This window comes from Siphateles boraxobius, unplaced genomic scaffold, assembly GCF_051911475.1.
Source record: "Siphateles boraxobius isolate OS27281-9 unplaced genomic scaffold, OSU_SipBor_1 73, whole genome shotgun sequence".
NCBI classification, from domain to species: Eukaryota; Metazoa; Chordata; class Actinopteri; order Cypriniformes; family Leuciscidae; genus Siphateles; species Siphateles boraxobius.
The window spans coordinates 1,191,661-1,217,860 of record NW_027509201.1 but is presented as its reverse complement, the minus strand read 5'-3'; the positions used below and the strand labels follow the sequence as shown (position 1 = coordinate 1,217,860).

At 37.5% G+C, this 26,200-nt stretch overlaps 1 protein-coding gene and 2 long non-coding RNA genes across 3 annotated transcripts in view; all 3 read right to left on the bottom strand.

Annotated features, from left to right (window-relative positions):
• Positions 1 to 915: 915 nt before the first annotated feature.
• LOC143724408 (uncharacterized) overlaps positions 916 to 26,200 on the bottom strand; it is a 55,779-nt gene continuing 30,494 nt past the window's right edge. The window contains exons 2-3 of the long non-coding RNA XR_013197370.1: positions 3,699 to 3,815; positions 916 to 980 (exon numbers count right to left, since the gene is read on the bottom strand). This is a non-coding gene — a long non-coding RNA (uncharacterized LOC143724408). The remainder of the gene's footprint in view (positions 981 to 3,698; positions 3,816 to 26,200) is intronic.
• irf2bp2a (interferon regulatory factor 2 binding protein 2a) lies at positions 10,228 to 13,575 on the bottom strand. The gene is made up of 2 exons (XM_077217385.1): positions 12,060 to 13,575; positions 10,228 to 11,373 (listed from the first exon to the last, which is right to left on the bottom strand). The coding sequence occupies exons 1-2, from the start codon at positions 12,841 to 12,843 to the stop codon at positions 10,658 to 10,660; spliced, it is 1,500 nt and encodes a 499-aa protein (XP_077073500.1). The 5' UTR covers positions 12,844 to 13,575; the 3' UTR covers positions 10,228 to 10,657.
• Positions 13,871 to 15,341, bottom strand: LOC143724409 (uncharacterized). Its single transcript, XR_013197371.1, has 4 exons — positions 15,265 to 15,341; positions 14,516 to 14,598; positions 14,345 to 14,417; positions 13,871 to 14,266 (listed from the first exon to the last, which is right to left on the bottom strand). It is a non-coding gene; the product is annotated as an uncharacterized LOC143724409 (long non-coding RNA).

Below are 26,200 nucleotides of genomic sequence, written 5' to 3'. Positions count from 1 at the left end.
AATATATAAACATTAATAAAAGATAAAAATAATATTTTAAAAAATATATAGAGAATGTATTTACTTTATACTTAATATATACTTTAAATATGTATATATATATATATATATATATATATATATATATATATATATATGTTTTTATTAATATATACACACACAAATAGATAAATATATACAAATTAGGTTTAAATTAGTACATATTTATATCAACCAAAAATAAGAAAAATACAAATGAAAAAATCATGGCTGACAAAAAATATTTTTTCACTTGGAAATTGTCTCCATTCACCCTCTATTGGGCTTGTGAACCATTTTCTCCTTCTTCCAGTTTCTGTGAAAATCCTCATCTGCACTCTTTATCCAAAGTCTGTATGTAAGTTGAGCTCAAATCAAGCACTGATGCTGATAACAGCTGTTCTGTACGGGACGCTTTGGATCGGTTTCTTCAGTGCTCAGTCTTTGATTTGGCAGCAGCTTGAGATTTAAAATGGAAACAGTGGAAGCGCTTTTGATGTCCACAAAAAGAAGTGTGGCGTGTATGGATGGGCTGGAAGACTGAGCTCTAATTTCTATTTTTAAAGGCCTGGTTTTCTAATGTGGTTATAGATGGACTGACACAGCATTCGAGGTCAATCCTTATTTCAGAAATAGAAAACACAAATGAGGGCTCACAACAGTTACAATAAATGTTTGTAAAACAAAGCATTTCAGGTTGACAAGAATTGTAACAAACTTGGCTTACAACCTATGTAAACCAGAAGTCACTTAAAAGTTCAGGGCACTCATCAGGCATGAGCGATTCATGAAAAACACTGTATTAATACTTGAGATATGACAAAGACAGGCCTAAGAAGATTAACCAACAAAGAATATTGACAACTCAATAGTCAGATCAGAAAAATTATCACTTATCCGAGAGTCCTTGATCCAATAGTCCATGTGTGAGAAGTATTGTTCGTATGCGTGAATCCTTCATCCTTTAACCCAGAAAATTAATCAAAATGTCTATTTTACAGAATAAACAGATTTTCACTGTTTTTAGCTATACTATAACAAAACTAAAGAAATACAATCCCATGAAGCATTGCAAACAGCATAATCGAATTAAAAACAATAAAAATGTTATGTATATAAAAACTGTGACTTGATAACATCACTTGCGGTGCTTCGTTGGTGCTGCGATTTGCTTGTTTTGTCTCTCTGATTGGTGAAATTCTCTGTAAAGCATCATGGGTAATGTAGTTTTCACCAGGAATTCCATTGTTATTTTAAATTATTTTAAAACTTGTTGAAATAATGTGGGCTGACGTCTTCAACAAAAGTGAATGCCAACTTACGGTGCGTTCTATTATTTATATACAGTATATATTACACGGACAACCGTGAGGACACCGAGCAAGAATTCGGATACGGAATCCAAGATGGCTGCGCACTGTGAGACTTGTATGAATTGTTTTCATTGTTTTTGGACCGCTTTGGTTGTTTAAATGACGATTTTAATCACTGGTATTACTGCAATATCACTGCCTGTGGGAATCGGTCTTCTTGTGAGTGCAATATTGAATGAAGCCTTGTTTCAAACGGGTGTTACTAAAGTTGCTAACAGAAGATAAACTAAAACATGAAATGAAGTGAAAATTTTAGAAGTTCGAATGGCTGCGTTTTGATAAGCGCCTGGTACTCGGCCAGTGCTACCATAGCAACAGCTTCCCGGGTGGCATCCATGTTTTTTCTCCGACTCGGACGCGCAAAACATACCAAAACGCTTGAAGTGTGGAAGTGACGTCATATCCGAGGGCCGAGTCGGTTCGTCGACAATAATAGAACGCAGGGTAACAAAAAGTTGTTAATTACTAAATAAAAACAACTGTAAAGTTGTAAATAAAGATTAAAAAAAGAAAGATTTCTTACAAAAAATTTAAAAAAATTCCCCAAGTAAATATTATTTAAAAATGTCTGTTTAATTCAGTGTGTTACTTTCCATTTCTTTGTAATTATTTGTGAAATTTACTATAATTTTTATTTTTTCATCATACTTTGTCATTGAATCATATAAAAACTTTATAAATGGAAAAAATGTTAAAAAAAGTTGTAAATCAGTAAAAAAAACTCCCGTTTAATTCCATCTTTACTAGCCGTCTCCGAGTGCAGTCAGTTTCTGCGGGAACAGAGGAGGGAAACCCCCGCTCCTTTCATCTGCACTCTTCTTTAATGTTTTCAAAATTACTGATTTGGGGCTTCAGCTATTTTGCCTTATGTGGCAGAGCGGCTAAATACCCGGGAAGGACCAACCCAGCTCAATATCCCTGTCCAAGCCTGCCATCAAAGCGGGATTTCTTACATATGCCCGGATCTCAGCCCACACAACCTAATTGCCAGTTAAACTCCGGGAGGAAAAGACTTGTCTCGAGCTCGTGGTCGTGTAGAAGTGGGCCGAACTCTAAAGAGATGAAGAGAGACGGATTCCAAGGTGTCCTCGATTCGGGACTGACCTTGTTTTTCCCTTGCAGTCCTAAATTAACCAATGCATCATCTATACTGGGATTTGGTGGATGTGGACCAGATTTTATTTTTGGCACAGTTGTTGGATTTATCATAGTGTCACATATATGTCTGCTCGACGTGTGCAATAGTTGCGCTCTCTTTTATATAAAAATAACTTTATAATGGCCTAGATTGGACAGAATAGGTGGCCTAGAATTAGCAAAATGGATAGTAACAGTGAAAGTAGGTGAATGAGCGCAGACAGAAAGACATTCTCATGCACTTATGCGCTGATTTTGACAGTGAGGCCTAAAAGTGCATGTTTGCAAACGCCAATATCAGAATGCAATTCAAAACACAATGCGAGTACATATCTGCATTGCCAAAAGGGACACTAACAAAAACAAAACGCTATGCTTATCGTAATTTCGGTTACACTTTATTTTAAGGTTTCATTGTTACAGTGTAATTATATATTTAAGTACAGTGTAATATTAATTAACTATATGTACTTACTATAGGATTAGGATTTGGTTGAGGGTTAGTTGCATGTAATTATGCATAATTTACTGTTATTACTATGGTAATTACATGCAACATATGTAACAAGGACACTGTAAAATAAAGTGTTACCGTAATTTCTTATAGTAATCATAAACGCACTAGTTTTTTTTAAAAATACATTTTTTTGGAGTAAACAGAAACATTATTGCTGCCGAGCTGCAACATCAACACTGTTATTGACCTAAACTGAATCAACACTGAACTGGATTGAGCTGAATACTGACTTCTGTAGAGATGCTTATAGCTGAATTGACCTCGTTTCATAATTGATAACTGTACAGTTATTGAACTGAACTGAATCAATATTAAACTGACTTGAATTTGATGAAGTTTGCATCATTGATTCAATTAGTTTCCTATTATCACGGCTTTGAAACAATCTGTATTGTATAAAGCGCTATAGAAATAAAGCTGACTTGTGTTGTTAAATAAGCATTTGCATAAACTTTTGTCTTCTACCATCAGATTTGTCTTGAATAGAATTGCACTGAGCAATTTAATGAAAGCTGAAATGTGTAATGCTTTCTTTTGTGCGCTGAACACACAACACACGATAAATATGCGACGGAAACACACACTTGCACCGCCCTGGCTAAGAATTCACATCTGCGTTTGTCGACTTTTGCAGTAATTCTTGTAATTATTACCTGAGCTGCATAAACAGGAATGAGATCAGATGCGTCTGATGTTCGGTTTCACAGACTTTGTGGGGATTTTCCAGGATCTAAAGTTCAGCGCGTCAGACGCTTCCTGCTGTCTATCGTCTGAAAAAAACAAACATAACCTCAATTTAAAGGTTAATGACAGGAAAACTGTATATCAAATAATAGTTCATGCAGAAATTAAAAATCTGTCATTTACTCACTCATGTTGATTCAAAATATATTGCTCTTGTGAGGAACACAAATGTTATCAACGAATATTTTAACAACTTCAGTCTATTCCTCACAGAAAGCTTCAAACGAGTCATATTGACACTGTTATGATAGTTTTATGCATACTTCGAGCTTTAAAAAGTGACTTTATGATATCAATGTAGGGCTGTGCAACGATTAATCGCGATTAATCGCATCCAAAAACGTTTGTGTTTACATAATATATGTGTGTACTGTGTATAATTATTTTGTGTATATAAATACACACACATGCATGTATATATTTAAAGAAAAATGTGTTATTCATACATAAAATATTTATAAATTATATATATTGTAATTATATATATATATATATATATATATATATATATATATATATATATATATATATATATTGAATTATTCCTCTTTTGGTTTGTAGTGTCAGACAGTGTCATGCAAAATCTGCACAGTAACTCAAAGTTAAAACACACACAGCATGACAAAGAAGTGCTGTCCTTTTCTGAGACCACCAACATGCACACATGACGGCAGTGTGTGGACGAGTGCGCTGGGAATCGACAGATAAAACGCTTTAAAACAACTCGTCTCATCCCTCGTTTTTCCCAAACAAACACACACACATTTAAGCGCCCTGGCCTCCTGTCTCCTGCCGGTCCTTCACACAAGTTCACCGTTGCTGGAGATAAGAAATATTCATTCTCTTAGAGGAAATTGCACTACAACCCACATTTAAAGGCCATAAAATGTTTATAGCTGTATATAAATGCATGTTATAGTGACGTGAGTTTAGTGCATTTATCAGGCCCATAACACCTGCACTTCACTGCTCATACTGGGAAATCAGGGGCCATTTTACTAAAGCTTTGGACTGTAGAGCAAATAGAGTGTTTTATTATAATTACATTTGAAAATGTTTTAATAATTTTTAGGTTAAATAAAAAAATACAAATTGTACAAATGGGCAGTTCAAAATAGAATTAGAATTTAAATATACTGTATATAAGTGTGTGTGTGTGTGTGTGTGTGTGTGTGTGTGTGTGTGTGTGTGTGTGTGTGTGTGTGTGTGTGTGTGTGTGTGTGTGTGTGTGTGATCATAAATGTTTCTTGAGCCTCAAATCATCATATTAGAATGATTACTGGAGGATCATAATATCATAATATATCACAAAAGATCACAATATATTCACATAAAAAAAGTTATTTTAATATTTTAATAATATTTCATAATATTACTGTTTTTACTGTATTTTTGACCATATAAATGCACCCTTGATAAGCAGAAGAGACTTCTTTCAAAAACGTACAGACTTTTTCGACGGCATATAATTATTTAAATGATATAATAAAATAATCATTATATATATCATCTATATATATATATATATAAAAAATTAAGTGAACATATATATAAATATATGTGTGTGTGTGTGTGTGTGTGTGTGTGTGTGTGTGTGTGTGTGTGTGTGTGTGTGTGTGTGTGTGTGTGTGTGTGTGTGTGTGTGTGTGTGTGTGTGTGTGTGTATAAAAGTACAGTCCTGGATGCTGATTGGTCAATATGGAGTTCCAGTCATAAATTACATGATATTATAAATTATTCTAGTGAAAGAATGGAACTTAATGAATACGCCTAATGAAATAATGTTGTAATGAAAAATCGTGCCCTTAATATTAAGAATAATTGTTTAAAAGCACTACAGGTCGTGCTGTATTGTAAATATAGATCTAGCTTTGACTAAATTCACAATTAGCATGGCCTTTTCTAAATTAATAATAAAGATATATTACATACATTATCCAGGTCAATCTCATTGGTTTGCAATTGCATTACACAACAACTTCGACATACAATGAATGTATCTATGCTAACATTCCTCATCCATCAAAACGCAGACGTTGATTCAATTCAATAAAAAAAGTCTTGATTTAATCTCACACAATTTAATTACAACAACATCCCAAACCAGCATCAATACAGGGATTATTGAAACCAGCAAGTGAAGGTGTTGCACAACACAACAGACAGATGCATGCTGGGAGTGTCTTACGGGCAGAAGGCCAACGAGGAGGGCGTCACTTTTGTGCTGAGTTGCGAAATGCAAATTGGTTTGTAAAATACGTCTTGCAGGGTGACACAAAAAACATCGGCTGTTCAGTAAAACAACATTCCTGCATGAAGTGTAAAGTTATTTGTGCCGACGCAGCAGTTACAGAAACACAATTAGTCAAGTTGACTATTTTTAAGCTGTTATGACAAAAATACCCACATACTGTCATCATCTGTTATCTGTCAACAAACACATCTACCTTAAATCTTTGTGTTAACCAGTTACATCAGGTCACTCACGGTTAACCTCTCCACTGCTTTGAGTGTGTCTAAAATATCAATGATTTATTGCATCTGAGTGCCTTTCTGAGCAGATAAGAACACCGCGTCCGGGTTTAAAGGCCAAGTTTGGTTTACGTTCCTCAATACAGCGTGCTTTAGGAAACCGGACACTGATTAACCATCGAACACAGACCCTTATCTGCCTAATGAATGGCCATTAGGAAGCTCAACGCGCTGGCAACCAGGTTTATTTCACAGCTACACTGTAAAAAATGATCGTGATTTTAATGGTAAAAGACTGTAAAAATGCTACGGTGGAAAACGGTTGATTGGTTAACAAAGTTTTCCGTATACGGTGAATAACTGTGATAGATCTAACTGTACAGTTAAATTTACAGTAAAATACCGTTTTTGGAAGTGAAAAAGAACAAGAAATTGTATAATTTAGACTCAAGACCCGTAAATTGGCATTCCCACGATTCCCTGCGTGACACTTCACATTTGATGTATTTTTGTTGAAATAACTGATTTTTTCAATTTTTTTCTAAATTAATGTTTATTGCCTTTTTAAATTTCTTGCGTATGATGGTGTTTAGTGTTTGAGTGAATGGCACTGTGCATCTTATATATTAATATTACCTTTCTTGTGGAAAAGCTGCTTGTGATGAGCTGTGATTCATCATGTGACTCTCATCACTGCTGTGATTGGTGGGTGTCAGTATATTACAATGGTACAACACAGATATTAGTACTTCAATAGGTCGGTAAATTAATATTATATCAGTTAATGAAATACGTTTTTTTACTGTAAATTTAAGTTTAGTCTGTAAAACCTAAAATGTGGCTACTGTATTTTTTACGGTAAATTTCTGGCAACCACAGCTCTCGTTTTTTTATCGTACATTTAAAGGATTTTTTACAGTGTACATTTATTTGAGCAAGGAAATCTGCGGCTTAGCATTTCGGGTCCTGGATAAAAATAAAAATACAGCAATCCCAGAGCAGCAAGACGTATCGTTTGCATGATTGTGTTTGCGAGGCTTTCTTTATTCTGTCTAGAGGCTGTAAAGGCTCAGAGGATTGATGTTCAACCGTATTGAAAATGCCTCAGAGCACCAAGATACCTTGTGTTTACTAGACTACTGTGAAACCAAGCAACGAGCTCCTGGGTTTAATGCAGGACTCATAAACACGTTCATAAAGGCCGCTGCAAAAACAACAGACTTCAACAGCAGATAATCATGCAAAACAAGTTTTTAAAAGAAAATGCATTATTACGTGCTTGTGCAAAACTAGGCCACCATTATGCTTTTTGCTTTTGCACCACAATGTTTTGTTGCTTTGGAGTTACTAGTGCATTCTGGGTAGGTTTGCCAACATTTAATAGCGTCAGGGGTTTGTTCAAAGCAGTTGTAAAAGCAACGCTTGCCTAAGCAAACGCCATCAACAGCTGGCGTGATTTGCTTGTTTTGTTTGTCTGCTTCTATTTAAATTTAAAAAATAGATCTGTGTTGCACAAAAAATTGAAAATGTAAAAAAAAAAAAAAAGATAAACTGACAAAATATCATCTTTTTGGACGCAAGTAAAACTCAAAAAAAGCCAAACAAAGTATGAGTTGAGATTTTTTAACAGTGCACAAATACATTAAAATATCACCGTAGAAGAACAACCCCAAGATGCTAATTGGATTAAAAGTTGATTAGATTTATGCATGCACTTTAGCCCTGCTTACTTACACAAAGAACAGCAATAATAATGAAGCAACATCAGTGGAAGGAAACTCAAAGCACAGGCTGATTTTGGGAGGGAGGAGGGTAAAGGTCACCTCAACACTCACGCAAGACACTGATCAAAGACATAACCAGCTGCTTATCTTTCAAACTTGCAAGCTGTGGAAAATATTTCCGTTGACCAGACCACCACAAGTTATTTTGAGACTTTCCCAATGCTTCACGCTCCCTATTTCTCATCTTCCTAATTCAACATTGTCATGCCTCGACGGGTCAGGGTTGCGTGATCTTCCCTTTGCCGTTCCAATTACAATAATCATCTGCGGTGGAGACTGTATGGCTTCATCTACACATTCCTGATAATCCTGCACTAAATAATGAGCGGTTTGTTATTCGAGTGTGCATTTCCAGTAACAGCCCCTGCTAAAACCACTAATGGTGTTGATGCATCTCTGAATGAACCTTAAGGTTTCGTTTGGGTCGAGAGATGTTGCAGTTGAAAGGAATATGCAGTATCCAGTAATCCTCCTTATGTTTTTTTTGTAACCTTTGTATGCTTTGTATGCTTAGATCAACTGCATGATATTATTACCATGCTAATTCAAACAGAAAACACCCTACAGATAACATGCATGACACAAGAGTAAACTAAACACAATGACTCGGCTATTCCAGAGTTGAGCACGTGACCACGTGTTGTTTTACAAGTTACCGCATTCATCGCATTTCCTTTTAGGCTCTGCGCGCGTTGGGAGAGATTTATATTCATGCACTCCAACACACTTCATTGCATTGTCGCACTGCTCTTGTTGTGTAACTGTTTGCATTGATGTTGTACAGCAAAATATGACGCATGCATTTAAAACTGCAAAAAAACATAAATAGATTTCTAACAAGCTAATTCATAAACATAAAATCACCCTATATGCAATGCTTATCGATAATATACATTACGTTAAATTAAAAGCTATCGCGCTCATTGCATTTCTTTCGAGGTTCTGTGCATGTGTGAGGAGAGATTTATATTCATACACACCAACCCACTTCATTCCAATGCAATGGTCCTGTTATGTAACTGCTGGCATTGATATTGCACACTAAAATATGATGCTTGCATGCATTTAAAACTGCTATAAATAAATGCATTGGTTGATATTTTAACATGCTAATTCAAACAAAAGCTAAATTTACACGGATAACATGCATGCCATGTTGAAATCCTATAGGTCAAGATAACAAGCAAGAATAGACTAGGGAGTGACTCGGGAATACCAGGGTTGAGCATGTGTTTTTACAAGCTACCGCATTCATCGCATTTCTTGAGGCTTTGTGCATGAGTGACGAGAGGTTTATATTCATGAACAACAATCCCCTTCATTGCATTGTTGCACTGCTCTTGTTGTGTAACTGTTTGCATTGATATTTTGCAGCAAAATGAATGCATGCTAATTGCTATAAATAATTGCATTGGTTAATTAAAAAACAAAACACCCTATATGCAAAACTTAAACATAACATGCATGCCATGTTTAAAATGCCATAGTCAAGATACCAAACAACAGTAAACTAGAGACAGTGACTCGGGAATTCCAGTTGAGCATGTGACCGTATGCTGTTTTACAAGCTGCCATATTCATCGCATTTCTTTTGAGGCTCTGCACAGGTGGGGAGAGATTGATACTCATGCCATTGTTGCACTGCTCGTGTTATGTAACTCTTTGCATTGATATAGCGCAGCAAAATATAATGCATGCATGCTAAAACAAATGTATAAGATTTAAGTGGACAAGTCAAATGAGGAACTGAGGTGACGTACACATATTTTGGGGTTATTCAGTATTAGTCACACACACACAGAGTCATTTTCATCCAACTTTACCCGTGTCTGATGAGGCAATTTCCTGCAACACACAATGCACAAAGCCCTCCTACCTAACGTACCCAAACACGACCCAGATAAATGGTTACGGTAATGATTTACATGTCAGTGCCCATGTTACATGTCTCAGACACAGTATTATGTATTAACTAGGCTGCATTCTGATTTTTAGTACTTGGTTTACTAAACGCACTGTAACATGAACACTGGAACGTAAAGTGTGTCCTGGCCAAAATGAATAATTGATCAACACATCCGAGAGGACGTACGTTGGACATTAGCCCTTCATAACGCTTTCCAGTCGTCTCGTCAAATCAAAAACGCTCAGATCCTCAGAAGAAGCAAGCAGAGACTCTCCATTAATACAAGATCAGAAAATGTATTTGGCAATTTTAAACAAGTGCATACAAGTACAGCTAGAAGCGTTTTCCAATGTTTGCCAAGTGCTCGTAGAGTTGCATTAGTCACATTCTACGTTTAACAGGAACTGCCACCATACCTAAAAGTACATCAAGAAATCGTTAAACATCGACAAAGAAGAACGTAGTCCGTTATAATAATGAGTACATACCTTTTATCTTCAAAAAATATAGAAACACAATGTATTCAAAAAATCAAAAAATGTACAGCAATGTTTACGAAGTATGCATGTCCCTTATGTCCATTATATACAAGTCCATTAGTTTCTGTCTGGATGTATGCATGTGGTATTCATATTTATATATTTATATAGACCAATATTTTTGAATATTTTCAAAAAAGGGAAGGAAAAACAAACAAAAAAGGAAATCAAGGGTCCCGCTCCTTTTTTACTTTGACGTCTCCGGCGAGAATGGTGGCTATTTCACCTTGCATGAAAGCCCAGGGTACGTTGGATCCCACCAGAGGGCATTTCTCTCCGCTCGGACAGTACACTTCTCCGGTAGCGCCCTGCTGTTTGATGCTTTCCCGGGAACACGGGAAGCAGAACTTGTGTGACGGCACCGAAGGGCACTGCACAAAGTGTGTGTCCTCCAGCCTCTCGTGGCAAAGCGTGCAGCACAGCGGGATGCTATTGGGAACCGACGAGTCCGGGATGCTTTGAGGATGAACCGGATCCATTCCCGGCACGTGAGGCGTTCCTGAACCCTGTGCCAGCCGCCGTTGGTTGGGTGATAGTGGGCTACTGCTGTTTCTGCGCGTCGTTGAGTGGACTTGGTTGGCGTCTTTAGGCGAGCTGTTTCCGCCGGCGTTGTCTGCCGCCATTATGAGCGCCGCCATTGGGGAATGTCCGTTCTGAGAGGCGGTGGCGGCGGAAGCGGGCTCTGGTGGGGTCGTACGGGGGTGTGGGGATATCGTGGACGGCGGGGAGGCGAAGCTAGGCGTTTGCACTGGAGGCATCTTCATTCCACCATCCGCCGGCGCTGGGAGCCACTGTCCTTCTCCATTAATCTTCCCGCCGCTGCCCTCCCCATCCGGCTCCGGAGAGGCTTTTCTCTTCAGATTCTTGGGATGTTTGCCTCTATCTGCAAAAAAGCATGAGTATGCATGAATGGGCTGCACTATACTAGCACAACGCGGCTTTATGCAAGGACGCGGTGATGCATTGTAGTGCCAGACATAACAATGAGGCTCGACTGCAAATGCACCACATGCAAATACACGTTGAGCTTTGATCAGCGGAAATTTTCTTGCAGCTGACTCATGCCATAGTGCTGGCATTCAAAGCAGGCCATTTAAGAGACTATAGTGGCATTCTACTGTATGCATCTAGATATTATACACACACACACACACAATAAAAAACGCTGTGTTGTTTCAACGGTCAAATATGGACAAACCTAACCGTTGGGTTTAAAATTTAAATAAAAAATGTAAAACTAAAACTTTTGGTTTAAGTTTTTTTTAAATCATTTTTAAACCCAACGGTTGAGTATGTCAACCGTTGGTTTAATTTTTTTATTACATTTTAAACCCAACGGTTAATAGGTTTGTCCGTATTTGACTATTGAAACAACAGAATATCACAAATCACACACACACACATTTTCCTATACAAGATTGAAAAATATGGCATTTATTGGATGCATCTAGATATCATATATATATCAAAAGTCAAAATGTAAATACTCGTATGTTTATTACACATTTATACACACATTTCACTATACAAAAAGATTGAAAACAGGGAAAAAAGGTATTTTAAACATACCTGATTTGGATGCAGGAGCATTAGTATCGTACATGACTCTCTGCTGCATGTGCTCCTTCTTAAATCTGCTGTCGTACGGGTTGAGCGCCATTAGATTGGTTTTGTTCTTGTTGATCCAGTCGTCTGGCCGGGTCTTGTGGTTGTCGCTGATGTCCGGCGTCATGCTGTCCGGTCGGTGCTGGTGTTTGTCCTTGTCGTGCTCCGTGCTGGAGACCGAGGCTGGGCGTTTATTCCCACCGAGGTCCGCAGGGCTGAGACCCGAGAGCTGTCCCGGTCTCCCGTTAATCGCGTGCACCATGCTGCCGTTCCCCAAAGGCACTAGATTGGGCGGCACGCCGCTAGTCCTCCGCGGGTTCGGACTCTGGCGGTTGAGTTCCGGTGGATCGTCCGGTTTTGAGAATCCATTCGGCACCGGGATGCCATTGGCGTGCCGTGCTGACGGATATTCGGGTCCTAGCCTCGGTGGACGCTCTGAGAGCGGGTAACGGTCTAGGGGTTGCGGCGGACGCGAACCTGGGTCTCCGGGAGTGTGATTCAACGCCTGGATGTCTTTCCCCGACAACTGTTTTCCCGGTCCTGCCGGTCTACCGTCCTGAAATCCATGAGCTCTTTTGAGCTGCCGAGCGGTTTCAATTACAAACTCGATCCTGTCTGCTCCTTCGTAGTTCACACATCCTCTGCAAACGGGTTCGGTAAAATCCCAGATCATAGCCCACGGCATGCGGGGCAAGTCACATAAATAACACGACTGCCTCCTCGAAGCAGCAACCGCCGCGGACGACATCGCTCTTTTAGGTGGAAAAAACCCTCCGAAAATCGAGCACAGTCCTCTCTGAAACGTCTGCGGATGCTGTGAGGGGGAAAAAAAAGCTCCTATCGCGCTCACTCAAAGTAATAATTAAGTTACAAACAGAACTTCATAGTAGCCGTGCGCTTTACTACGACCTGCGCGCGATCTATCTCACTCACTACTACCGCGGCCAGGCTCGAGCTCAATGTGGAGCAGTGACGTCACCGCCCCGCTCTGACACTCCACTTCTATTTACTTGATTCTTCGATAGAACAGAGCCTCCGGCGCATGCGCGCTGACGGCGCTCTCTCGCGCACCCCTCCTCCCGCCCTTTCTTTCTTTTCCTTGAATCCTTTATTCAACTATACTTGAATCGAGGCCAGATCTGCGACGACGACGACGACGAGATGAAGGAAATAAATAGGCGAAAGAGCGCTTTCGATATCATCGACGCGATTCGAAGACGAATTTTGTGTTTACACTCGCTGACGTACACGGACGATATATGCAAATCAGGCAAATTCTGGTGAGCATATAAAATCCCTTTACATTTTTCCAAGTGAATTTGGTTCACACGATTAATGGAAATATGAGGGAATTGTGATTTACGGGCATGCCAATATGGAAACTTTAAATGTTAAAAAGTCGTTTGTAGCGGATATGCAGTATTTTTAGTTATCTGCTAGAAACTGCTCTATAAAATAGCCATTAAATCTCACATGACTGGGAAACAAAACATGGAAAAGGTGTGGTTATTTATGTATTATTTATTTGTATATACATTGCCTAAAAGACATGTATTTAAAACTATTAAAAAAAATTGTCGACTATCAGCCATTGTTGAGGATTTATTGTAATTTATAATTAATTTTTATTTATTGAATAAATAAATGTTATTTTGAAATGTAATAATATTTTAGATTTATAATTATTGTTATTTAAATTATATTATTATAAACTGAGTTTATAAATTCAGAGGCTGGATGATGCAACTGAAATGATAATCTAAGATCAACTCATGCATTAAAATAGCAATAATAAATGTCTGGTGTTTCGCTTTTTCTGGAGATCCCCTACCTTCCACTTCTGATCGGACACTTTCCTACAGCTTTCAGTTGTGTAAACTAATCACAATCCATCAACTCACAACATTGAGAATCTAAAGATTTTTCCAATCTTAGTCATATTTGTCATGCTCATGAAATGACAGATTTAAACTTTCATTTATACATACAAACTTGACCTCAAATCTCACTTTTATCCCTTTAGTTTTGATGGTTACACACATCATGTGATCGTGTCTGGTCACTGGGTACATAATGTCCACAGAGCTTTGCAGGACCTTCCCTTTTGTTTTGGACTCGTTCCAAATGAGTGCAGCTTCAGGGCTCTTTGGGTGAAGCAATGCGTCTGAAATCTGCAGACACAAGGCCGGATGTGTTTGTGCAAGCCCTCGTGACGTTGGAAAGAGGAAGCAAGATGTTTAGTCACGTACCCACAGCTCGCCTCGCCCTTCTCAACGAACATCAAATCTGTTGGCCTGCAGCCAGGGCGTATGATCAACCCTCCTAAAGGAATTGCAGCATTAGGGCGTGTTTTTGTACCCGAGAAACTGTAAATATCGTATTTTCTTTCCGGCTTGACAACTAATTCCTCCCGCGCTAACCTTTGCATTCTGAGCAGGCCGATCAGATTTCACATGTCTGTGTCACTCAAGGTCATTTTGTTTTCTATATCAGTGGGTTGTGACTGGAAAATGGGACACAGATTGGCTCAGTCAAGAAACAAAGCTGAATGGAAATTATAGAAATGCATATAAAATCATGCATAGTTGGCAAAGCCAAATATGCTGAAAAAAATCCACAAGACAACTTTTCAAATAAGGGTAAATATGGTTTGTGTTGAGCACAATGTGTTTTGTGAGGTGAATTATTCAAAATATACAGCTGAATATGATTTTCAATTTTAGTGCTGTATTGGGTACCATATAAAATATACTATTTAAAACTAATAAACTTTGTAATTTGACCAATCATGGCTCTTACAAATGATTTAGCTTCAATCTGACTTTTTGATTCCATCATAATCCAGGTGATATTAATACATTTCCGTGTTTGGTTCATATTTGAGTTGCAGTTTTGCTCACCACATCATGTCAAAATAAAATTCCACGGCCTGAAGCAAAACCCAGTTGAGAAACACTGATCTACATGATCATGACTCAGCATTTCTTAAGCAATGCCTCATTAAAATAACACGTCAGGAAGAGAAACGTAACATTGCAAGGCTAAAAGAAATAATAATGTGATCCAAGTGAGTTTTAAAAGTCAGATTTGATACAGATATCAAATTATATCAGTGGTTTGTTTGTGTTTAAGATAGTCTGTGCTTTATTCATCGGTGTCGTGCATTTACCGCTCATGTGCTTTTGGGTTTTTTCATGAAGTGGCCCATTTTCTCTGTTATATAACTCATACAGATGTTCAAGGACGTGGTGCGGTGCATCAAAACAACACAAATTAAATATTGATATTGTTATACAAGGTCCCAAACGCAAATATCACAAGCTCTTATATAAAATGACTGAAGCATCATTAAAACTGCTACTTGTGTCCATTTTAATTTCTGGGAAATCGACCCAGACACATTTACAGAGACGCAGACGGCATAAAACAACATCAGCCTCGGCTATAAAACGAGTGCGTGCTAAAACATGTGCTGTGCTTTTGGGTTCACCGAAGTGTGTCAAGCAAACCCACTGACACAATGTCATTCTACCCTGCGTTTCCAAGTGCAGGCGGTCTGTAAAATCTCTGTTCCTTCTCGTGATTGGCTGTAAATTTCTCAGGAAATGGTAACCATGGTAACCCCTGCACTCACCAGGATAGCCCCACTGAGAAGCAACATCCTGTTTACTGTGTTGCTATTTTTTCCCTCCAGCTCATAAATTCAACCGAGAATGTTTTCATTGCGAGTCTGTTGTGCAACAACCTCAGTTTAGTGATTGCTAACCGTGCATGTTGTACGTAAAGTGTTTATTGCACACGCTGAAATATAACATTCATTCAGCATTGAGTTCACATATATATGTATATACAAAACAGCCAGAAATAGCCTGAATGATTTGCGTAATAGACCAGTACTGTAGTGTGTATTGTATTTCATGCATTTAGCAGATGCTTATGTGACTTACAACAGAGGGAAAAAAAGCAATCCGTACATATTGATATGTACTTTATTCTTTTGATATATATACACATATATATATATATATATACACACACATCTTAGTCCTGTCAAATAGATTAATCATATCTAACGCAAGTTTGTAAATGTATAATACAATATATACAAAATATATGTGTATATATATATTTATATATATATATAGACATACATACAAACACTTATAAATGTACAAACTTTTATGCAATTAATAGATTCGACAACTCATATATATATAGATATATATAGATAGATAGACACACACATACAATACATATATATATATAGTTTATATTTACAAACTTTTATGTTAGATGAAAGCACTAATATATGCAATTTGTATATATATATACACTCACACACACACACACACACACACACACACACACACACACACACACACACACACACACACACACACACACACACACACACACACACACACACACACACAAATACTCCAACTTGAAACTGTTGAAGTTGACTTCAAACTTGACATTTGTTTTGGTAAATTACCAATTAAAGACTAATAAATTACTAAATTCTGCACATTCTCAAAACAGTAAGGCATTTATTCATCTGGTTGTAATGAAACATGTACGTTATACTGACAAAAACACACTAGAGCGCTCTCAGTGTGTCGGTGCAAACGGCAAACATTTCGTGACATCGGGGAGGTAGAAGAGCAATTATAAAATGGAGGAATTTAGTCAAAATGGAGGGCCTGAGAGAGGAGCAGAAAAAAATGTGCTCGGCGTCTGGAATCTGGGGGCTGGAGGCTGCAGAGGTGATGTCATTGGAGCAGAGGATCTGGGAGAAAAACAAGTCTCTTTCTTTATTCAGATCCTCTTTGCAGTCCCAGCAGGGGGGGGGGGGGGGGGGGATTGGCAGGGGCTGCTGGGAAATGGTAAAGGATGCCAAGTCGGCTCTGCAGCCAACATTAGTGGCTCACATCTTTGTTCTCGGAAACCTGGTGCGCTGCCAAAAGCCTCATTTCAGTTCCCCGCCATGATTACACTGGGTGTAGGCCAATTCCTGAGAGCTTGCAATCCTCTCGCGCTCCTTCAAAGGGCTCGCTGCCAAACATGCAGCAGTTTCCATGGCAACGGCCAGCCCAACATAAAAAAGTAAGTAATGATTCAGGCAGAGCGCCAGATGTGCCACATGTGCAACAGTTATAAAAAAAATATGATGAAGTAGAAAAGGCTGGTCTAGTCTAGTCTGGTAATTGTGGTTGTTAGGAAATGCAGTTAAATCAAAAGCAAAATAGAACACGGAACTAAACCCGATTGCTACATTGTTTAAGGATCAGTTAGAATGTTACATGCAAACATTCCAAATCTGGATACTTTGTAACAGCAAAAAGACCCATTTAAATATATACTATTAGTGATGCATGCATGCTTTAGCGGACGCCGTTAACATGAGCTTATTTGGGAAATGTAAAAATGTGAGTGAAATTTTCTTCTTAAAAACAGCTCTAGCATAATAAATGTTCTCATGTCGTCCTTGCTTTAGCCTATGAAAAGCATGTTGTCATTGACAGATGAGAAGAGATGTGGTTTCCTGTCAAAATCCCCCGTCATTTGCACAGCATGACATACCCTCTGAAAAACTCACATTTGAATTGTAGAATTGACGCAAACTGAAATAGGCCAAGATTTCAGTGGTCAGCTGTTAAACCATAAATTATGCTATTTAAAATGAATCCACTAAGATTTATTTGTGATAGTAAAGACTCGTGAGTTTTAGATTAGGCTATCAGACTGTCAGTCCAAATCACATCAACGTCATTTGTGTATCCGATTGGAATCCGATCTAAAATTATTGATGTTCACACTGTAACATTGGTTTCAATATCAATTGCATTTCATGTGATTTTCGTCCGTTCACACTTGCTAAATCTGATCGGATTTCAATCGGATATGCACAAAAATCGGATTTGGATTCATAGGCTTAGTGCTGTCAAATTAATTAATCGCATCTAACATAAAAGTTTGTAAATATATAATATGTGTGTGTGTGTACGCGTGTGTCTGTGTACATATGCATTTACACACACACACACACACACACACACACACACACACACACACACACACACACACACACACATATATATTTACAAACCTGTATGAAACAAGAAGCAGCAGCACAATTTTAGAGAAGTGCATCAGATCTAATCATGAACTGTTGTTCTGTATGTCACATGACTCTTACTTGCACATCTAACATAACATCTGAGGTCTGTGAGCTGGCAGGTGTGTGTGTGTGTGTGTGTGATGACATCTACAGCTCTATGTAAATGAAGTGTGGGCGCTATAGTCTCTTTTCACACTTTTGGTTTCACATAATGGAACAAGCGAATGAATCACTAGAAACCGGTTCAATGTTTTTTTGTCCATTAAATTGCGGGGACATTTTGTAATGTGCACTCGCATAATCGTAAATGTCGTAATAATATCAGGGCTTTTTTTTATTTTTTTTAGCTCTCATACTTTCCAAATGTTTCGAATTACTCAGCCTCAAAATTACTGGATGAATGAGTGCATTTATTTTACGATGATTAACCACACAATGTGTCAGGTCATGCAAACAGGTTTTTGTTCTCATGTCTGGCTTTTCCGCTGTCTTTTGATATTTATCAGGGTATTGTTATGCTTGTGCACTCAATAGTGTTAATTTACCTCTACTGAAAAACACTTTCATTATCGGTTATGATATGACCACATATTGGTTCATGCATAAAGTCATGATATAAGTAGTTTATCCCGACAGTGCAAAAGTGAAAGAATGTGTGTATTTTACATTAAAATGACTTGTAAAAACTAGAATTTAAGTGGTGAATAAAATTTTAAAATAACCCAAAAAATTGCATAAATATATGTTTATATTTGATCAGAATTAAAGTTGGCATGAACAAGAACAAATGTAGGGCGGGGCTTGATTTTGTCTTTGGGGAATTGATTGGATGGTGGATGGTCGTGGTTTGCTATTGGTGGATCTCATTTGAGTGACAGGTTGCCCCGCCCTCATCATCAGAGAAGAAATCCCATTGCAAGAGGGAGGGGAAGTTATTAAGATGAAAGATTATGAGGCACATAAACCTAAATAAAATCATAATGATGTGCACGGATAAATCATTTATAATAAATACTGCAATAATTCCATAAAATGTCAATTTTGATATCATATTGAAAGTGTAATCTTCCCGCTTCGGGTCATTTTTGACCCGTGAAAAGATTTTTTTGTTAGTCTGAAATGTCAACAACTTTAAACAGACTAAAAAGTAAACAGACTTTACGTCGCAGGTCACAAATCTCGCTATACAACATTACACATCTTTATGACCTATTGAATTCCAGGATGGCTTGAGTTAAGTAATCAGATTGCTTTTTCAAGTAACTAGTAAAGTAACAAATTACTTTTTCAATTTACAACAAAATATCTAAGTTACTTTTTCACATTTATTGACTGACGCCATGTTTGAGAGAAATAAAGTGAGGACGTGTTTTATGCGCTGTGTAACTGTACGTTCACACCGCCGCCGACTTGAGCTTCCAAAGCTACTGGAAGTCATTCATTTTCAATGGAAGCTGGCTTCTCTCAGCTGCAAGGAGCGTCAAGTCCATCGGCGTTGCGTTTTGGGCATTTTGAGCGTCTTGAGCGTCAGTCAGAAAGTTGAAAGTAGCTCAACTTTATGGTAATGAGTTATGACGCGGTTCAGCGGCAAAAGCCAGCAACCAATCGGAATATAGACGTCCTTCGCGCTGGCTGATTGCGGAGAAACACACGATGTAAACTTTCGTTCCTACCAAAACAATAGTTCAGAGAAAATGGAGGAGAAGCTAATAATCGCCGTTGCTAGGTTTCCTATCATTTATGATATGACGTTGTTTGCTTATACGGAACAGTTACAAAAGAACGAGGCATGGGATAAAATAGCTGGGATAGTTTACATTTTTGTTCTTAAAGTTGAACTTATTTTAACTTGAATGACACGTTTTTTAAAACGCTTTGACATCCGCGAGACGCGGCAAAAGACAAAAAGCTTGAGCACACAGTCTAGCGCGTGTTTACATAGTTAAATAGAAAAGCAGTGAAGTGGAATGCAAAAACACCAATCTCATGTGACATTTCATGTTGTGACACGTCTCTTCTCCCTGCTACGTCAGAGCGACCAAAGCGTCAACAAGCTTCCCCGTACTTTTTGACAAGCGTCCTTGGCAGAGCGGCCAGAGCTTCTTTGCCGCTCAAGTCGGCGGCGGTGTGAACGTACGGTAAACATGATGGTTATTAGTTGCTTTTTTGGGGAATATTCCAATATTTAATGCAATTTATTGGAATGCATTACTTTTAAAAGTAACTTTCCCCAACACTGGTCACTGGAAATCATAGTGGCACCAGCGACCGATATATCTGACACGTCTTGAGAAAGACACAGAGATGAAGTCGTGTCAGAAGGAGATATGGCTGTTAGCTTCGGCCTTCTTGCATGTAGACTTCAAAGTGTGGATTTTTTCAAACCAGATTTCTCTCAAAAGCGAGTGACAGAATAAAAATGAGGGAGGCACTTGAAAGGGAATGTTATGGTGTGTACGAAACGTGCTTGAGCTCTTTGAATCATGGCTTTTAACTGCAGACATGGCTGTCATTACCCACGTTAGCGCCGCTAACTAGCGTTAACACACTTTACCAGGTTTTTTTTAAAGAGCTGGTAATAAATGTTTTGAATAAAATGCCAAATGTGATCTTATATGGTCAGACTTTGGACCTGCAGCGTAACATCGTCTGATCGACTGTGAGGTAAGATAGATTAAAGATCAGACACATGAGAAACTTTGATTATCTCTCATATAAGGAATGCAATAAGTCATAAAGATATATAGCCAGACTTCAGAGCTTATTCTGCGGCCAAGAACTGTCATGTACGATTATGATCTACTTGACGTGGCTAAAATGTGATCAAGTTATTATGATTTGATGTCACAAAAACACTGCGTATCTGTTTACATGTGCTGCAATAGTCAGACTATTGCTACCAATAAAACTATAAACGTAATCGCATACTGCCATGTTATCATGTTGCATTTAACCCGATGAAGACACTCCTTGTTACGTTGTTAGGGAAAAGCAACGCTGAATGCAAATGATAAAATACAACTAGCCGTATAATAGATAGGATTTTTTAAAAGAGAGGAGAAATGTCTGTTCTGTCACCATCACTGGTCATATCTAATCCAACTCTATGGTCTTAAGGTGTAAATTAATTTAATTCAACAGAAGGTGATTTATCAAATGTTTCTTGAGCAGCAAATCAGCATATTAGAATAATTTCTGAAGGATCATGTGACACTGAAGACTGGAGTAACGATACTGAAAATTCGGCTTTGCATCACAGAAATAAATTGCGTTTTAAAATAAATTGAAATAGAAATTTTTTTTTTTAAATGGTAATAATTTCTCATAATATTCCTGTTTTTACTGTATTTTTGATCAAATAAATGCAAGCTTGGAGAGCAGAAGAGACTAATTTCGAGCAACAATTCAGAGTCTAATGCATGTCCTGTCACACTATTACCTTAAAATTAGTGCTGTGCAACTATTAATCACATCCAAAATAAAAGTTTGTGTTTATGTGTGTGTACTGTGCATACTTATTCTGTTTATATAAAAACACACACATGCATGTATATATTTAAGAAATATTTGCATGTATACACTGTATATAGATATTTATTTTTATTAATAAGATTAATATTTTTATTGTTTATATGTCATGTTCTATGTCATGTTTATTTGTACTTTATTGTAAAGCGACCTTGAGTATTCTGAAAGACGCTATATAAAATAAACATATTATTATTGTATATATATATATAAAATATATTTATAAATATAAACGTTTTATATATATAAATAAATATTTAAAAAATCTGAGATATATACATACATGTGTGTGATTATCTTGTGTGTATTATCTTATTATTATCATTGCACAGCCCTACTTAAAATAAATAAGTATGCCATTGGACGAGGTCATGTGACATGACATGTCCCAAAAAAAAAATGGTCTCATGGTCTCATAGGTCAAAGTCAAAGAACATGTAAACATGCAGCATTAACCGTGTTAAGCATTAACTACTGATCTCCGGTCAGCAGCGCGTTGGTTTATCTAACCTCATTAGATGTACATGCAAGTCATTTGACCACAAAGGCCACGAGGTTGAACAAAGCCGCTCTTGTGTGAGTGTGTGTCAGCGGATCGGCACACCCAGATACGATAGAGACGCAGAACAGCGGATGAATGAACGGCCACATCAGCACAACCGAGGATGTATGATGGGCGTTTGCAGGTTTGCTGTAGATCTCCGTTTGACAAAGCTGCAGTTCAGCGGGAGTTCAAGCCACATATCCATAATTCATGCGACCCACATGCACTTTCTGTGTGGGACGGTGGCTTATCTCCATCTCTACAGGAGAGGGAAATCATGTGTGGATGTAAGGAAGCACAAACAATAGTATTGCAGTATACAATAGTAAAACGTCCCAAACACACGTTGGCCACCATAAACACTCAAGCTCTCATCACAAGGAAGTTATTAAAATGCAAAGTGTGTGAAATTTACAGGAAGACACTGATATAAAAATGAGAAATAAATGTTACAGTCCCGAACAACATCGAAGCTACTGGAATTCACACAGCCGAATGTATGAACATTATTGCATTAGACATTCCTGTACACTGTAAAAAGTGGTAACCTGCAATTACTATTAAAAAGCAGGGTTTTTTTTAAACTTAAGTTAACCCTAAAATACTTTTATTAGTATAAATGAATGCATTTAGGTTGTTTCAGCAATATTAAATAATAATAGAAGAATTCACTATGAATATTTTACACCTGCTGAAAGCATCGTTTATTTGCATGTCTGCGTCATTCTCACCCACACACACACACACACACACACACACACACACACACACACACACACACACACACACACACACACACACACACACACACACACACACACACACACACACACACACACACACACACACACACACACACACACACACACACACACAAACACACACAATGGGAATTTCATTTTTGGGTGAACAATCCCTTTAAGTGTTTTTGGTGCTATAAATATCTGCTTATCTTCGCAGTTTCATCTCTGATAAAGGAACAGTTTACGGGTGGCACTCATGCCTCAGTACACCCTGGTCGCTGTAGCTTAACCACAGCTTTTACAGTTGCTGTGAAAGTGAGAAAGTGAGAGAGCCAGAAAAACTGGGCCAGCAGTAGATATATGAGGAGCACATTAAGGGAAGTCCAAAAGAAAAATCCCCACCCAGTTAAACCACAGGCCCTGTCAGCAACACATGACCTCATGGAAGCATTGCTTTGTTATCGTTCAAACATTCAAAGCAGCACATTCCCCTCCCCCTCACACACACACACACACACACACACACACACAAACCGCCGCTGGGTGTCAGTGACTGTTGAAACAGTCCATATTAACAAGACATGCACGGTCACAATAAAGATTCGTTTAAATGGCAGACGCCTTTAACACGTGTATCAACCATTGCTCTTTCAGTGAAGCATCAACTTCATCTCAAATGTTTCTCCTGAAATTCATTAGGGCTGCACAATATTGAAGGAAAATGCGATATGCGATGACGCGTTAAATCAATATACGATACGATAATGCTTTAAGTGTGTAAAATAAATTTGAACCAACATGCATGTTTCACATTCATTTTGTGAGAAGACAGCATCCCTACAACTTCTGAAAGTGAACAGAAGTGTGAAGTAAGTGTCATTTTAACCTCAGTGTAAACCAGGGGTGGTTACGGGTTTATGGTAGACCTACATTAGGTTTATTTAACAATTGCAATTCAATAATCGGTGACACTTTATTTTACAGTGTCCTTGTTTCACATGTTACATGTAATTACCATGGTAATAACAGTAAAATATGCCTATTTACATGCAATTAACCCTCGACCAAATCATAATCCTACCCTAACCCTATAGTAAGTACATATAGTTAATTAATATTAGACTGTACTTAAATATATAAGTACACTGTAACAATGACACCTTAAAATAAAGTGTAACCCACTTTACAATAAGGTTCATTGGATCACATTAGTTAATGTATTAACTACTATAAATAACAATGAGCAATACGTTTGTTACAGTATTTATTAATCTTTGTTAATGTTAGTTGATAAAAAATACAGCACGTTGAAAATAATATTAACTGAGATTAATAAATGCTGTGGAAGTTCATTCTTAGTTCATGTTAACTAGTTAACTAATGTTAACTAATGAACCTTATTGTAAATTGTTACCGAATAAATAAAACACTGCTTAGTCTTCACTGAACGAATTAAAAACTGAATCTTATTAAAGCTGGAAAAGTTATTCAGCCAAGAGCAGTGAGTGATTTTCTTTGTCTTTTGTTGTTTGATTAACATTAATGACAGACGGCAGCTGGAATATTAGGATGCTGTCACTTTAAGAGCTAATGCACGGATCCAATATACTGGTACACATGCGTTTTATTTCTCAACTGTTGAGTCCAAGACACAAATGACTGCGTTTATGACACTCACCAAGACGGCCATTTTCTCATAATGTTGTGTGTGTGTATAAGCTACGGAAGAGAAAACTGAATTCGGGATCACACGGTGTCCTTTCTGTGCGCACGAGTACTTTGCTTATTGCATTTAATAACATTAAGCGTGTGACACGTATGTAACAGTCATGTGTCAAGTAACAGTCTACTCTCTGCTGTCTGTGTTGACCTAAAACTTGGACTTTTTTTAATCTTTTTATATATTTGGAATATGTTTATGCATGTATCTTTTCATTTATGCGCTTTCTCCCTTTTTTTGATCTTTTTTTGTTTTTGTTTGGTTATTATTATTATTATTATTTTTATTTATTTATTTATTTTTTGCTTTGGAGGTGTTTTTGTAGTTTATTTGAAACCAAACTCGTGTCACAATACTTTGAAGATTTTCTGTTAAGGTATTTCTATTTCCCTCGGGACGACACATTGTATATTGTACATGCTAACACTGAATAAACATGTTAAAAAAAATAAAAAAAATTGGGACTTTTTGTTTTTTTATGGAGTATTAAAATCATATTCTATCGCAAGCCATTGCCATATGCATATCGCAATATTTTGATTTCATTATATTGTGCAGTTCGAATTAAAAACAGACACAACCGAGTCAATGATTTTCCTACATTAAGAATATAAAGTATAAAATACATTTTTGGAACAAGCTTCCGTTTCATGTCCGATCGGCCTCGTCGTTTAACGTTTAAAAAGACGTTTTTTTCCTTTGAAAACACATTTTTATTCTTTAGCTTTTGAATCGATTTTACATTTTTTACATGTTAAACTTTGGGTAAATTATGTTGTGGTTGAACATGTAAAGTACTTTGAGAGTTGATTTGAGTTGAGAATTGATCTTAAGGGAAGTTTGATAATCTGAGAACACTCCGAGATCTCTTGAAACTTTTGATCTGAGACGCAACTGAGATGTTAAAGAGATGTAATTTGTGATCAATCAATCCTAAGTGCTGTTCTCTCTCGTCTCTCAAACGGGGCGGTGATGCTGCACGCAGATTAACATTTCCATCAGCTCATTAGATGCTAGACGGGAATAGAGCGAGTCCAGGAATCCGATAAAGCAGTGGATATATGCAGGGAGACTTCACTCCCAAAGCACAACTGACCTAGAAAACCTGTGCTTATTATTGGTGTAAAAATGTTAACCCTTAATTTCCTGCCTGTGTCTCGATATAAACCCTTTACATACGCTAGTCATCAGTCTATTTCATAAGCTCAGACATATCAATCAGGATAATGGATTGAACAAACCCTTAAAGCATTAAGTATAGAGTGCACCATAAATGGTTTCAAAAGTAAAAATCCCATTCATTTTCTCCATAGGAATTGATTTTGAATGATAACCTTGTAAAACAGACTTGCTGTGAGCTACGAGGTTGTTAATCGATTGTATATACTGTTGTTACAGCCATTGGCCCGCATTAATTCAACATGTTTTTCTAAATAATCATGCTCACAA